Source organism: Cladophialophora bantiana (genome assembly GCF_000835475.1).
Source record: "Cladophialophora bantiana CBS 173.52 unplaced genomic scaffold supercont1.21, whole genome shotgun sequence".
In the NCBI taxonomy this organism is placed as follows: Eukaryota; Fungi; Ascomycota; class Eurotiomycetes; order Chaetothyriales; family Herpotrichiellaceae; genus Cladophialophora; species Cladophialophora bantiana.
The window spans coordinates 27,419-41,452 of record NW_015971595.1 but is presented as its reverse complement, the minus strand read 5'-3'; the positions used below and the strand labels follow the sequence as shown (position 1 = coordinate 41,452).

At 51.2% G+C, this 14,034-nt stretch overlaps 5 protein-coding genes across 5 annotated transcripts; 3 read left to right on the top strand and 2 right to left on the bottom strand.

Annotated features, from left to right (window-relative positions):
- Positions 1-716: 716 nt before the first annotated feature.
- On the top strand, positions 717-1,508 carry Z519_11122 (uncharacterized protein; the record flags this gene model as incomplete). The annotated part of the gene is made up of 3 exons (XM_016768835.1): positions 717-871; positions 1,107-1,239; positions 1,377-1,508. The coding sequence occupies 3 exons, from the start codon at positions 717-719 to the stop codon at positions 1,506-1,508; spliced, it is 420 nt and encodes a 139-aa protein (XP_016614681.1).
- A 2,529-nt stretch (positions 1,509-4,037) lies between these two features.
- Positions 4,038-6,166, bottom strand: Z519_11121 (uncharacterized protein; the record flags this gene model as incomplete). Its single annotated transcript, XM_016768834.1, has 7 exons — positions 4,038-4,773; positions 4,847-4,956; positions 5,006-5,240; positions 5,305-5,447; positions 5,499-5,600; positions 5,667-5,721; positions 5,772-6,166. 7 exons carry the CDS (start codon positions 6,164-6,166, stop codon positions 4,038-4,040), a joined length of 1,776 nt encoding a protein of 591 aa, XP_016614680.1.
- A 760-nt stretch (positions 6,167-6,926) lies between these two features.
- On the bottom strand, positions 6,927-8,216 carry Z519_11120 (uncharacterized protein; the record flags this gene model as incomplete). The annotated part of the gene is made up of 1 exon (XM_016768833.1): positions 6,927-8,216. The coding sequence occupies one exon, from the start codon at positions 8,214-8,216 to the stop codon at positions 6,927-6,929; it is 1,290 nt and encodes a 429-aa protein (XP_016614679.1).
- Positions 8,217-8,677: 461 nt separating this feature from the next.
- Z519_11119 (uncharacterized protein) lies at positions 8,678-9,801 on the top strand (the record flags this gene model as incomplete). Its single annotated transcript, XM_016768832.1, has 2 exons — positions 8,678-9,138; positions 9,189-9,801. The coding sequence occupies 2 exons, from the start codon at positions 8,678-8,680 to the stop codon at positions 9,799-9,801; spliced, it is 1,074 nt and encodes a 357-aa protein (XP_016614678.1).
- Positions 9,802-10,701: 900 nt separating this feature from the next.
- Positions 10,702-12,081, top strand: Z519_11118 (uncharacterized protein; the record flags this gene model as incomplete). Its single annotated transcript, XM_016768831.1, has 2 exons — positions 10,702-10,990; positions 11,045-12,081. 2 exons carry the CDS (start codon positions 10,702-10,704, stop codon positions 12,079-12,081), a joined length of 1,326 nt encoding a protein of 441 aa, XP_016614677.1.
- Positions 12,082-14,034: the final 1,953 nt, after the last annotated feature.

Here is a 14,034-nt window from a genome sequence, read left to right as displayed (position 1 = left end):
CGAACAGAGTTGACAGCCTTTCTTTCTCGATTTTACATTGATTTTGCAGAGGCCAGAACATCTCGACTATTGCTTTCCTTTTGGTCGACATAGTCCATTCGATCTGAACGAGGATGTAAGCGACCGATACATGACTTCCCCAAAGTTTGAGCGACGCTCAGCACGTCATTCTCCTTGATCGACAGCGATGATGCATCGATCTGGATAGGGGCCGGTTCTTCCATTGCTGTGGGCGCTCTCTATCTTCAGCCCTGCAGATGCATTCCCAAATTTGCCAAATCCCAGCCCTCAATGAACCTCTTTCCCAGACATCAAATTCTCCTCGCGAATTCTTGCTGTTCTCGACCTCCACATCCATGACGGAAATCTCCAATGCTCACGTCATGAAGTAAACAAAAAGCGTCACTCGTGCGCGAGTGCCTAACTGGCAGCGCGAGAAAGTCAAACTTGACTTCCGTTGCTCCGGGACAATATAATGAGACATATCCGAGGTCGGAAGGTTTGATAGCTTGTACCATTGATCCTCTTTAAATCAGGCAAAGCAGAACAAATATAAGAAGCATCGAAAATATTGGGCACGTCTTCCATCTCAATATCCCTTTCACTAAACTTCTAACTAAGCCCCCAATTTCCTCTAAATGTCTCAAAAACCAGATATAACGCTCTACTTCCTCGGCGTCAGCCGCTCAATTCGAATCGCCTAGCTTCTCGAAGAAATGCACCGCCCTTACGAGCTGGTCTTATCTCCTCACGCGAGTAATGGCCTTGCACCGGAGGAGTCTAGGGAGAAGATCCCGACAAAGATGGGCAAGAGTTCGGTGATGATTAAGGATGGGGATATTGTTATTCAGGAGAGTTCGGCGCTTGGGGAGTAAGCGCCGTATTGACAGCTTTGCGAGCTCTGTGATCTACGGGAAAGGGTGTGAGGATGGGGATGTTTTAGGTAGATGTGTGCTTTTTTGCTGGTGCATCGCACGAGAAGGGTCAGACATGACAATTTTGTTGCTGTCTTTCTCACCGATACCTTTTCTTTCCTCGCCGAATACTCCCTAAACTCCCGATCTTGTGAGCTCCTCCTGTCAGCGATACTGATCTATCGCAAATAGGTATATCCTCGAAACATATGACCCATCCTCAAAATCCGGCCTCCTCCCACCGACAGGCGATCCGAAATCCCGCGCGAAAGTGCGTGAATTGATTGCCGCCGCCGAGGGGACGTTCATGATCCATGCATTGGCCGTAAGTCCTTATTCCCCTTTCTTCCGATGACATCAATTTCAGCTCGACGACGTGAAGCCGGTTCTTCAACCTCAAACATGATTGACTACACTTTCTATACCTATGTCTAATAATGGCTGTTCCCTGGAGTTTGATAGATCCTCTACGCCCGCTGGCGTCTCCCAAAACCCGCCGCAGAATATCTACCGGAAATGGAGAAACCCCTGTCCGTGAACATTCACAACGACCTGAACTGGCTGGACTCCGAACTCTCCGATGGACGGGAATGACTGCTGGTCAGTCAACTGACGGTCGCAGATATCGTCGCGCAATTCTCCATTGAATTCATCTTCGCGAGAAAGCTGGAGACGGAGGGTGGGGAATGGAAACATGTGGAGAGTTCGCTGGAGAGGACGAAGGGAAGGAAGTGTATAAGAAGACAGTGGGGAGGGCGGGGTATAGTTTATAGAGAGGGCAGGGAAAGCGAGGTAAGAGGGAGAGAGCGATCTTCCTAGACTGGCAATGCATGAGAGACAACCCAGTTTGGAGGCATAGGAGAGTTGCAAGTAGAAATAAACACCAAATGCTTCTGATAATGATATCATTCCGAGGAAAGAGGGTATCATATCCATATTGAACTCACCCTGAAATTGTACAAGGTGGGTGCACGTCCAACGCAACGTGTGAGGTACTAGTAAGGTCTTCTGTTCCCAAAAGCGTCTAACTGCTTTCCCAACTCGCGGCGCCCTACGATCGTCATTATATATACGCAATTCATGCGCTATTCAAAAATCTCATTCAAATTATAACTTTCCCTTTCTGTTACATCACGTAAGCCCGCTCCTGAGCCATATCCAGCACTGTTCAATCCAATAATTACTCGGCCTCTTCCCGGTTGGCAATTTGCTCGCTGGACCAATACTCGCCCGTTTACTTAGGCTCGGAATGGTAGAACCAACATCACTAGTGCGTGCCCTTGCGAACGTCGCTCGTCTGGGACTTTGTGCCATCGCGCCACTATTCTCATTATTCCTAACGAGGCTTTTCTCGACCACTTCGTCCATCGTACCGTCCAAGCCACCGTAGTTGCTAGACTACCCTTCGGCCGCACGCGGTCAGTAGACGCGTTTAACGCAAAATTCGAGCTGATACCGCTTCTCAGTGGTGCTCGAGGAAAGCTAGAGACACTCGCTATAATCTTCTCTAGTACTGTTACGGATTCGGCTAAACATCGGAAGGACGGACGCCTGATACACCGAGGAATAATCAGGCCACCAGCCAAGAGATGCGGCTCAGGGAGTGCATCCTTATTACTAGCACACTCCCCGCATAGGAGGCGCATTCTCTCCTCCCTTATGCTTGGAGTCGTGTACAGTATCGACCATATACTATAGGGATGACTTATATATACGCTTATCGTTAGACTCTGCCTACTTGCTAAGGAATCCCTAATAAGTACTATTTAGTTCAGATCTTATATATTTATTATACTACGATATAATATTAAATTTACTATTTTCGAATACTAATCTATAATAATTAGTAGCAGCGAGCTATCTAAGAAGTATATTATCTATCTATAGGGCGTAGTGCGACAGCGACTTTGAAGCTGAAGAGCTTTAAAGGGATCATCTGCGACCCCGTGCTATATATATATGGTCTTCTAGTGTCTTGACGTCTTAGTATTCATAATAGTAATTTAGATGAGAGATGAAGAAAGAATAAGAGAAAATATAATAAATCGAGAGAGGAAGAGAAAGAGAGAAGAGAGAAAGAAAAAGAGAAAGAGAAGTATTGTAATAAGGCAAGGTGGCTGTGCAGTGCTGAGGTGGTGGTGAACTGGCAGAGCAGAGGTCTGTTAGGTCACATGTCAAACCTAATTAGATCGCTGAGAGCAGAACAGTTTACAGTGCTGGCAGTGTGCCATTCTTTACAGTTTAAGAGAGTACGATGAATTCTATGGCTTTTTAGCGCCGTCTACCTAATTCCTGAGTGTTTTATCAGTTCTGTCCTGTTCCTCGATGCTCCCGCTGTGCTAGGTGTCTGTAGCCCCAGCCGCTGCCCTTCTAGGTGGTGTTGGTGGTGGTGTTGTCTTGTCAGTGTTAACCAGAAACGCGTTCTCGATTCCGGATCTACTGGACAGGCCTCTGTGCGTTGTTGCACGTGCACGCCGAACCCTGAAGTGCTCTGTTACAGTATTATACTATAGAGCTAAAGAATTTAGTTAACTTCGTCTAACAACCTAATAGAGTATTCTCTTAGAGATTCTATTTTTCATTAGGGCCGAAACGGGCCATCATAGATATAGTCGGTTAAAGTTACTATAAGACTAGGTGTAGGTAACGTTAGCGCGTATGAGACTGGAGCCCGAACGGAAGCCATACTGATACGTGAGGTAGCGCGATGGAAGCGGGCTAGGGCCATGAGGGAGCAGAAGGGAGTGGAAGAGGAGCGCGAAAGAGAGGAAGGGAGCAGAAGGGAGCAGAAAGGAGCGGACGAGAGAGCGATTCGACTAAATAGTGGTTAGCGGAAGAGTAAAGCGGCGGGCGATTGGTCAGCTAAATGGGCGGCGAAGGACGACTGTTCGGAGTATATATATATATTTGTGCATATCTACAGAGGACTCGCGAAATCGGGGGTGGAAATGAAAACCGCTCGCTAGAAACAATAAATTTACTTGCACAACGTAATCCTCATAAAGCGCCTACGAAGTTCTACATAATCCTCATGAGACCTCATTTCGTGTCCATCCAAATTTGGCCAAGAACGCGACCAAGCAAAGCAATGTAACCTACCCAAAAGCATCAATCAATATGGTCTCAGCAGAGAAACTTGTATAATTTCTTCCACTTGGGCCATCTCTTCCGGTCCGCTCTCTCCTCCTGCACCAGCGAACGGACGTTGAACTCTCTCTTTCCGGTAAATAGATCCATGTCCCTGGCTCTCAAAACCTTCGTCTTCATGTATATCTTGTATCCTATATACATCAACGCGACCACAGGGGCAGCAAGGTATGCTTGGAAAAAGTTCACCACTCGGTCGGAAACAGACATCTGTTGCCAGCCCACGGGGGCGAATCCGGTCCAGAACTGCGCAATCAGGACGAGGATGTTGAAGACAAGGCCGACCCAGGAGCCGATGATGCCCACGGGAGAACGGAATGCGAGTTCGTCTAGTGAATGACCTTGAAGGGTCCAAGCGTGACGGAAGCGGATGTGTGCGAGGCAAATTGAGCTCCATGTGAATATCGAGCTGAGGCCTGAGAGGGCGAGCATCCAGTTGAATGCGTCCTGCTGCTTGTGAGTGGCCGCTAGATATGCCAGTAATCCCAGGACTGAGGCAACGATGATTGCATATAAGGGACGGCCCTTGCGGTCAATGTAGGCGAGAAAGGCAGGTGCTTGACATTGTTCTGCTAATGCCGCAAGGGTGCGTGAGGAGCCGTAGATGGAAGAGTTTCCTACGGAGAGAACGGAGATCATGATGACGACGTTCATGACAGACGGGAGGACTTCAATGCCGGCGTTTTGGATCGAGATGACGAAAGGGGAGGCTCTATGGCTCGAGGGTCAGGACAGGTTCGAAGCGCAGAGACAAGGAGAACACAGAATGCGGGGACGGGACTGACTTTGCATCAGCACTGTTCCGGCCATTTAGAAGCCGGGGGTCGTCGTATGGTACGAGCGTGCCTACGAGAAGCAAGCTGACAACATAGAAGAGGGTAATCCGCCAGAATACCTGTTGCTCCAGTCAGATACCCCTCGGATGCACTCTCCATGTAACTCACCTGTTTAATAGCCGTAGGCAACGCTTTCCTCGGATTCTCCGTCTCTGCTGCTGCCAAACCAACAAGCTCAGTTCCAGCGAAAGCAAAAGCTGCTGTCACAAAGGTACTGCACAGCCCCTTGAAGCCGTTATGGAAGGCTCCTGGATGATGCCATAGACGGAAGCCCATGTAGCTCGCATCAGGCTTTCCGTTCTTGTCGACGCCACCCATGACATTGATGAGAACTCCCAGAAGACTGCGGCAAAAGTCAGACCTGAGCGCGATACACATCTGTATCGGGATGCAGACGGGATCCTTACATGTATCCGATCACAGCCGTAACCTTGACGATCGAGAAGACAAATTCTGCTTCGCCGTATCCTTTCACACCAAAAAAGTTGATCAGAACAATTAGTATCAAGAAGATTGAAACCCAGGCGGCGTTGAGAGAGATATTTTGAACCTGTTCGTCTCCGTCAACCAAATATCGCTCGCCGCCTGGCATGACCCATACCCAGTAATCCACCGTTATCGACGCGCTCACGATCTCCAAAGGTAACACCGTCAACCAATTCAGGGCATAGTTCCAGCCCATAGCGAAGCCCCAGGCGGGGTCCTAAAAAAGAGCGTCAGGGCTCGGAAGATGGGACGCAGGACGGGAAGAGTGGCTGGTTGTTCTTACCAGAAATCTCGTCGAGTACGAGGCGAAGGAACCAGCAACGGGGAATAGCACTGCCCTGGGATGGATCTTTAGCATGGCGAATCCACAAGACTCGTGGACACTTACAGTTCTCCCAGCGCCTGCACAGTGCAATACAACATACATCCCGTCAAAGCAAATGACAATAACAATGAGGCCGGTCCGCCGTAAGCCAGCGCTTTCCCACTACCCACGAAAAGCCCTGTGCCGATACTCCCGCCTATTGCGATCATTTGTAGATGGCGTCCCTTCAGCCGCCTCAGCAAGGGCGACAGTGCTGTCGCCTGAGCAGCCGCTTCAGCGTCATATCCCTTCCCATCGGCAGCACTGAATGACGCCGATCGCGTGACACTTGCGTTGGGATCTCGCTTGAAGGACTCGGTGAGGCGGCGTGTGAATGGACGTCGCACACTACCCATGTCGCCCTCATAGGCAGAAGGGTTTGACGACGACTCAGGACTCCATGTCTTTTTGTCCTCCATCTTGTATCCGCTCATGCCATCCGTCAGCGCGAGGAAGCCAGCAGGCCTGGGTCGATTGACAATGTAAGGAATCGGATGCTGTTGCTTGGATCGAACTTGGGGTCTATATCATCGTAATGGGAATGGCTATCGAAAGAGTCGGCGTCATCGTCGGGTAGTCACATATAGTGTCTGGCATCAAAAATTGAGATCCGTTGGAAGACGGGAGACAGAGGTTCTGGGCGAGGGAGAGGAGGAGTGCATGCCGCATGCGAAATGGGTGGCGACGCTGGGCTTGGGGTCACCGCAGCCAATCGTCCGGGTCTGAGAAGGAAGCCACAAGATAAGACTCGGTGAGGCTCGATCCCCACCTACAACACTGGTTACAGATAAGAACCGACGTGTACGGAATACCGAGTACAGTGTATAGAATGCTGAAATCACGGAGAGTGTCTCGGAACCGTTATCAGCGATACAAGTACAGCAAGCTATGTAGGTCCTGTGTGACAGACACTTTGCGCTATACAACATTAAGCGTCACACAGCCAGAGCCCTCCTTTCCCATCATTAAGTCGTAATTGGCCACCAATACAGCCATCAGGAGATATTTGGTCTGTTCATGGACCCAGGGTCTCTCTTCTTGCGGCTCAAGTCAATGTCGATGTGGCGACAGTCATGATTTTGTAATGGGAGTCTTCGCTTGTTTGAAACAATGCCGTCTATCAGCAGGACAAACGATCTAGAGTTCGTGGGGAGGACATCAGGTTTCTCTCGTCGTGGTTCAAGTTGGGCCTTTTCCGTCGTCAGGATTGCCAGTCCTTGACGACGTAGACTCGTCTTGTTCTCGAGGCTGTGGATCTGGAGATGATGATTCAATGGGTGACGTAGGATCTGGCTCCAGGACGTCTAGTTTCGCAGGTGCATGGCATTCACATTCGCCACGGTCGTCTGGTTTAACTTCTGCATTGGCCATGTTCTTAACGTCACGGGAGCTCAGTCCTCTACGGAGAGCTAGACGCTGTGCAGCCTCGCGTTTCTGTTTGATCTCCAGCTCCTCCTCTTGTGCCACCTGCTCTTCTTCCCGCCGAAGGTCCATCAAGGTTGGGGGCTCAGAGTGCTCCTCGACCACATCTGAAGATAGAGGTGCCAGATTCTTCTGGGAATCTGTCCTTTGGGTACTTTTTCCACTGGGGCTTCTCAGCGACTTGGATGAGACGGTGCGGGTGGAATTGCGGGAGACTCCGGGGCGCTTGCTGCTCGATGTCTTGGTTTTCCCGCTGTTTTGATCTTCAGCAAAACCTTGATTAGTGTTGCGTCGGCTGAGCATGACGGCGAATTCGTCGTCGAGCGGCTGCGCATCTTCGTCCTCATCGCTCATAATGAGGTCCCCTCGAGAACTTAGAGAATTAGTAGTTGACCTCGAGGCGGCAGTATCGCTTCGCTGACGCCCGTGACCTTTTTGCCACGCACCACCTTCTTCATCTGCCTCTTCTATCAGTGGCTGGGTTTCAGCATCTCGCACTCGGGCACCGCCTGGATTTTCTTGCAAATCTGCGGCTGAAGGCTTGTAACGGAGCCTCCTGCTCCCAATCTTCCATGGAAGCCTCTCCAAAAACCCCAGGTATGACGAGCTTGGTATGATAGTCGGATCCTGATCAGAATCTGGCTGTAGGCCCGAGGGTTTCCGTCGACCTCTAGAACCATAACTCATTGCCCTTTGCTTTCTTGGCTGGTTCGCTCGCGAACCACGACCGGCGAGTAAACTATCCAACTCATCATTACCCCAGCCTAAGGAACTGTCGCCAAGGGCCTCGTCGTCATCCCAGGCATTGTAGAAGTCAAAGTTATATTCGGCTCTGCCACGCGACCGGCCCCTCCTTCGTCGGATATTATCGTCTCTGTTGGGGAAACAAGGCGCAGTGCAAGCATAGATACAGGATTTGATGCCCTCAAGGCAAGGATCGACATAAAGTTGGGTGAATGTGTAGATGTTCTCTTGAGCCGCTTGATTGGCAGTTTCGAGGTTATGGGAAATGTTGTGGAGGGTCTGGCGGAATTCGGGGTTGTTCATGTTGAGGTGTCGGGCTGACAGACAAATTCACATTACGGGGTAGGGAGGCGGCGCAGTTAGGCAGTCGCGCAATGATTGGGCATGGATGAGATGCGCTGTATTGATGCGCAATAGCTTCGCAATTGCCATGCTTAGGTCAATGAGTGTCGCATGACCAGAAGCCCAGAGTGTTCACGGGCAGAATGGACGTTGTCGGTGTTTGTCAGTTGAGAGTCTGGGGGTGGCGGGAAGCCAGCAGACAGGGGAGATGATGGCCCGACCAGTAGCGACCCACGTGCCCAAAAGTTCGGGGTTCGGCGATACTGTTTATCCGGTAACGGCACCCAGCCCGCCTCACTTTCCCGTTTCTCGCTCCACAACGTCCAGCTGATCAACTTCCGTACTGCGCGAGTTTCGACCTGAATTTCGTTTTGCTCTTCTTCCTTCCAGACGTCCAGTCCAGTCCAGTCAACGTTGGAACCATGGTCCAGTATATTCGCTTTTTGCGCACTCCGCAAAGCGATGTGGGCAAAAAGACTGTCGATGTCTTAGCAGTAGTTTCCGTCACTACAGATCTCGGTGACGCATTCTTCGGTGAGGATGTCGAACTGGTCGCCAATGTCATCGAGGCAAACTCTCCTCATGGCGTCTTGTGCTCTCAGCCCATTCGGTGGCAGGCTTCGTCACGAGCCCTTAAGTTTACTGTCCACTGTCCTGGCAAGTATGTCTCTAGACCTGTGCGACTCCACGTGACTACCAAAGAAACCGAGTCTGCCTATCAATCATTGGAGATCCCAAAGATTCTCGATGTTTGGAGTTGTGTCTTCCCCTTGTCTAACAAACAGCGGACGGACCCGATTGTTGAGCGACGAATTGCCTTGTCGAACAAGAGCATCGTGAAAATGTGGGAGGAGACTGGTGACAGTATTGCACGGCATATCTGGTATGTTTCCCCTTTTCTCGGTTTCGATACCACTTAACAGGTCACCCAAGGGATGCGAGTCTAGGATATCTCGTCTACTTCGCACAAGCGCTATCCACGTCCCCTGTTGATGGAATGTCCATATTGGCGGCCTTGTTCAAGTCCAGCAAGGTAAGGCGGCTTAAGGTGCTGGAGCTCGGTGCGGGCTGTGGCATAGTAGGAATTGCTTTGGCACAGCTTGTCAAATGCGACATTCTCCTTACCGACCTGGAGGACGCTCAGGAAATCTTGGCGCGCAATATCCGATGCGCTTCGCCCGTGGCAGGATCTACGGTTCGGTCGGAAGTGTTGGATTGGGCTTCGAGCCTGGATGATAGCTCCAATGCCAATTACGATCTCATTTTGGTTTCCGATTGCATCTACAATCCAGACAGCAGTCTGCATCTGGTAGAGACCCTGAGGCAGCTGGCCACTCGTACGCCCGAAACGCTCATTTTGGTTGGATTCAAAAGACGACACACAGAGGACGATTTGTTCTTCGCACGGATGCGCCAGGCAAACTTCGACACAGTCGAAACCCTCAATATTCCGCTTCCCCATATTGACACCGATCAAGACGTGGATGTACCAACCGCCGAGTTTTTCACCTATAGGATTCGTTCATCCCCGGAGAATCAGCCATGAAACCTTACGCCTGTGTTGTCGACTACGACTAGAGAATGTTCCGTCTCACATCGACCGGGTTTTTATCATGGCGGTGAAATAGGGAATCTCCTCGGTTAGGCGCAAACAACACCGGCCATCCGTGTCAGTCACGTGGTCGCATCCCTGAAAATCCCGCACGACGGATACGAAAAAAAATTCAACAGTTCAATCTCCTGGCAGAGACGGGAACGGAGGAACCACCCAGCACCCAAGCACCGGCGAATGACCAATACGCGACGGGCAGACAACGCAGCTAGCTGATTCACCTATCCCTGCCACTTGGTGTCTCTGCCTGGAGAACTGAGGTCACTGGGATCTGACTTTTCCTGCTGGGCCTCCAGTGCTTCCCACAGTCACTCCTAGCTGTATCCACACTTTGCCCCCCACCACCGTCTCGTTGTCGCCAATTGCAACGAAAAATTAAGCAGAAACGCACACAACTTGGCTACTCTTCACCTTTCTCTCACCACTTCACCGCAATCTTCCTCAGCCTTTCGAGACACTTTTCTGTCCAAAATTCGCGGATCAGCCTTTGGGGCCACCAAAGGCACCTCATACACGGCTTCAACATCATTTGCTCTTCGCTACCAAAGTGCATCTGCTTGCAAACATCGTCACATCGTTAATCAGCCTCGCCCGCCTCCTGCTGAAACCACAAGCTACAAGACCTGTTTGGTGTTCTCACTTTGACATCCCGACCCAGCTCTCTCCCCAATTTCAGCTGCCGCATAGGTCGCCACTCGAGGTTCTTCCTCCTCGTGAGGGAGAGTCGCTGAGGCACAGCCAAATTCCCAGAGGATCCGAGTCCCGAAAACCTCCCTAACACCTGTCGGGGATTTTCTTCCATCTAAATTTACAGCATAACCATTTTGCATGGTTATGGCACCTTCTGCCATCGCTATTGAAGAAACCAATCCTACAATTGTGACTGACAACCAAATCGACAAGGTCGATTTTGTTGACACCAATCATGGCGTTGAATCCGACGTGACTGGTTTGGCCTCCAAGGCACTGATTCAAAAAGTCCTCAAGGAGCAAATTGCTCGTATCAACGTTGATACTTGTGAGCCTGGCGAAGAAGATGCGTTCTATGTGGCGGATCTAGGAGAAGTGTACCGCCAGCATCTCCGCTGGAAAATAAACCTGGGCCGTGTTAAGCCGTTCTATGGTGAGTTTTCACCCTTGTTTTCCAATTATCCGCAGGTGCTAACATCTGTCAAAGCGGTCAAATGTAATCCGGACAAGGAGGTGCTCCGCCTTCTGGCCAAATTGGGGACTGGATTCGATTGTGCGTCTAGGGCCGAGATCGACCTGGTGCTGAGGCTTGGCATTTCTCCCAGTCGCATCATCTACGCACAGCCGTGCAAGACTAAGTCATACCTGCGACATGCTCGCAAAGTCGGCGTCAGCTTGATGACCTTCGACAATAGCGATGAACTCCACAAGATCAAAGAGTGCTACCCGGACGCCGAACTGGTGCTCCGAATCTTGACTGATGACTCAGCAAGTGCATGCCGGCTCAGCACAAAATACGGCGCTAGTCTGGAGTACGCAGCGGAACTGCTCGGTCTGGCGAAGAAACTGAACCTGAACCTGGTCGGCGTCAGCTTCCACATAGGCTCTGGGGCAAGTGACCCAAACTCTTTCGGAAAGGCAGTCAAAGACGCGCGACATGTGTTTGATCAAGCAGCCCTGCACGGGTTCGACCTGAGGTTGTTGGACGTTGGTGGGGGCTTTGTCGACGAGACGTTTGAGACTTTTGCAGGAAATCTGAACGAAGCTCTCGAGGAGCAATTCCCCGCCAACATCCGGGTGATTGGCGAGCCTGGCCGCTATTATGCCTCCAATGCGTTCACACTCGCCACGAACGTCATTGCGAGACGTGAAGTCGCGGTCAATCACGAAGGGGAGAAGGGTTACATGCTCTACCTCAACGACGGTGTCTACGGCAATTTCTCCAACATCATCTTCGACCACCAGCACCCTATTCCACAGGTTCTTTCTGCCACGGCGCCTGCCGATGGCCACCAGGAGCAGCTGATCGAGTACTCGATCTGGGGCCCCACCTGCGACGGAATCGATGTCATCACCGACCGCTACTTCTTACCCGGCGTGGTCGAGATCGGCGACTGGTTGTTCTTCGAGAACATGGGCGCGTACACCAAGTGCTCCGCGACAAAGTTCAATGGGTTCCGCGATGACCACGAGGTCATTTACATTTCTAGCGAGCCTGGTGCGTCGGCCTTGCTTGGCTATTGAATGGGGGCAAGAAAGACCTGTCCTCCAGTGGGCGGATTCGAGACCAACCGAACAATGAAACAAGTGATGTTGTTCCCGGAGGTGGAAATGGTGGGTTGACAGGAAGCTGTCTCGCGTGGGTGAGACGAGTCTTGCTCTACCTGGTTGGAGATTTCCGTTTCTGTTATCGCACACTCCTTTACCGCTTGACCATAGAAGATCTGATAGACGATATCCCCCCAGCAACAAACGGGGCAAGATGTCACGATTTTACAACCCCCCTCCGTCTGGTACGGATCGCGCAGTCTCTCCTTTTACTCCTTTCTTTTGCGCTCTCACCACAGAATTAGTTAGCAGACCGCCCCTGACGTGACTGCCACGCTCCAGTCAACTGCCAGCCAGTCTTGCCTTACAATACATTCCCCCCTCGCTGATCCAGAAACAGACAGGAGCTGACATAGATACAGACACGGCAGACAACAGACTGGCCGGAAGTGCTTCGTGGAAGGGAATCGGGCACTGGCAAACTACCTAACTACACCCTCAAGACGACCTAGGCGAAGTCGGCCACGGTCGATGATTTTGGAAGCAGTCCTCTCCGTGGGCAGTTGAGGACCCGGCTTGGAAGTTTAGATGTTGCTAGGGGTGTGATTGAGATCGTGCCGACACCAACACATTGCGCCGCCCTACATATACAATCCATTTGTCCGCGGCAGCCCGGAGGTCCAAACAATCGCCCCGAGACAGGTTCTTCGCTCTCTGATTGCGAGGGACAGAGAAAAGATGCACACAAAAAGCTCGCTGGTTGATTCGATTTTCAGAAGTCTCTTCTGCCGCGTCGCAGCATCCGTCAGCCGGTCCTGGAAGTCTCGAAGCAATAGGCTGGATGCCCGTGATGACTTCTACATCAACCCAACCCCTGTTGTAGATGCATTCTCTGTTCTACATTCATGAGCAAGTCGCCATGACTTTCCACCCTAATTCTCTCTCAGACCCCACGGCCAAGATACACGTCGTTACCCCCAGAAATTCTGGCATGTGAGTCTCCTGTCTTGTCTGGCGAAAGTATCTAGCCTGGCACGGAGGATACCATACTGTTGCCTGCCTTGCCCAGCACGGTGCCCACGTATACCCGTCCGCCTGAACTCCCGCCAAAGGATCAGCCGCCATTGGCAGCATCAAATCGTTATATCCTCAGGCTCACGCCACGCTCCTTGAAATCAACCGCTTATCGCTATGTTCTGTGGTATCTGCAGCCAGGCTCTTCCTTTCCCAAGCAGACGTCCTTCAGGGATTGATCAACATGCTGGAATAATGGCCATAACCTTTGAGATGACACAAGACGGACACGAAACACAATGGCAAACGAACTACCTTGCGCACTAGGTCTTCACTTCTCAACTGGTACCTTAGCTGCTCAGCACCTCCAAGACACTGCCGCCCGACAGCTTGCGAGGTGCGGACTTGTCTCCACCCGGCCACTATTCAGCACCCAAAGGTAGGATAAACTTCGCTGGCACGTCTCTGAAAGATAGCAGCGTCATGACTCATTATGGCCAGTCGAAGCTCGCCAATACTCTACATGTCAAGAAACTCGACAAAATGTACGGTCTTGACTCGACAAATGCCAAAGCTGGAAAGGGAGAGACTTGGGACAGCAGCTGCTCACCCAGGTCTGGCAGACAGCAACTTGTGGGCGCGAGCTGAATTGCCGGTCTTGCCGAAGGGAGTCATTGCACCAAATATAGAGCTTAGAGGAAGAATGAATGCCCACAGGGGGTCCTAGGCGAGTGCCTTGTGGTGCTTGTTGCGAGAGAACTGCGGATTTGCACGGTTGGCAGAGTGTCATGGCCAACGATGTAGGGATAGCTGAGAGGCTGAAAGAATGGACAAGAGCAGAAATGGACAAAGAAGGATGGCTCGGTTGATTCTCCGGCAGAATAAAGAGGATACGGAGGATACGGACGAATGTGG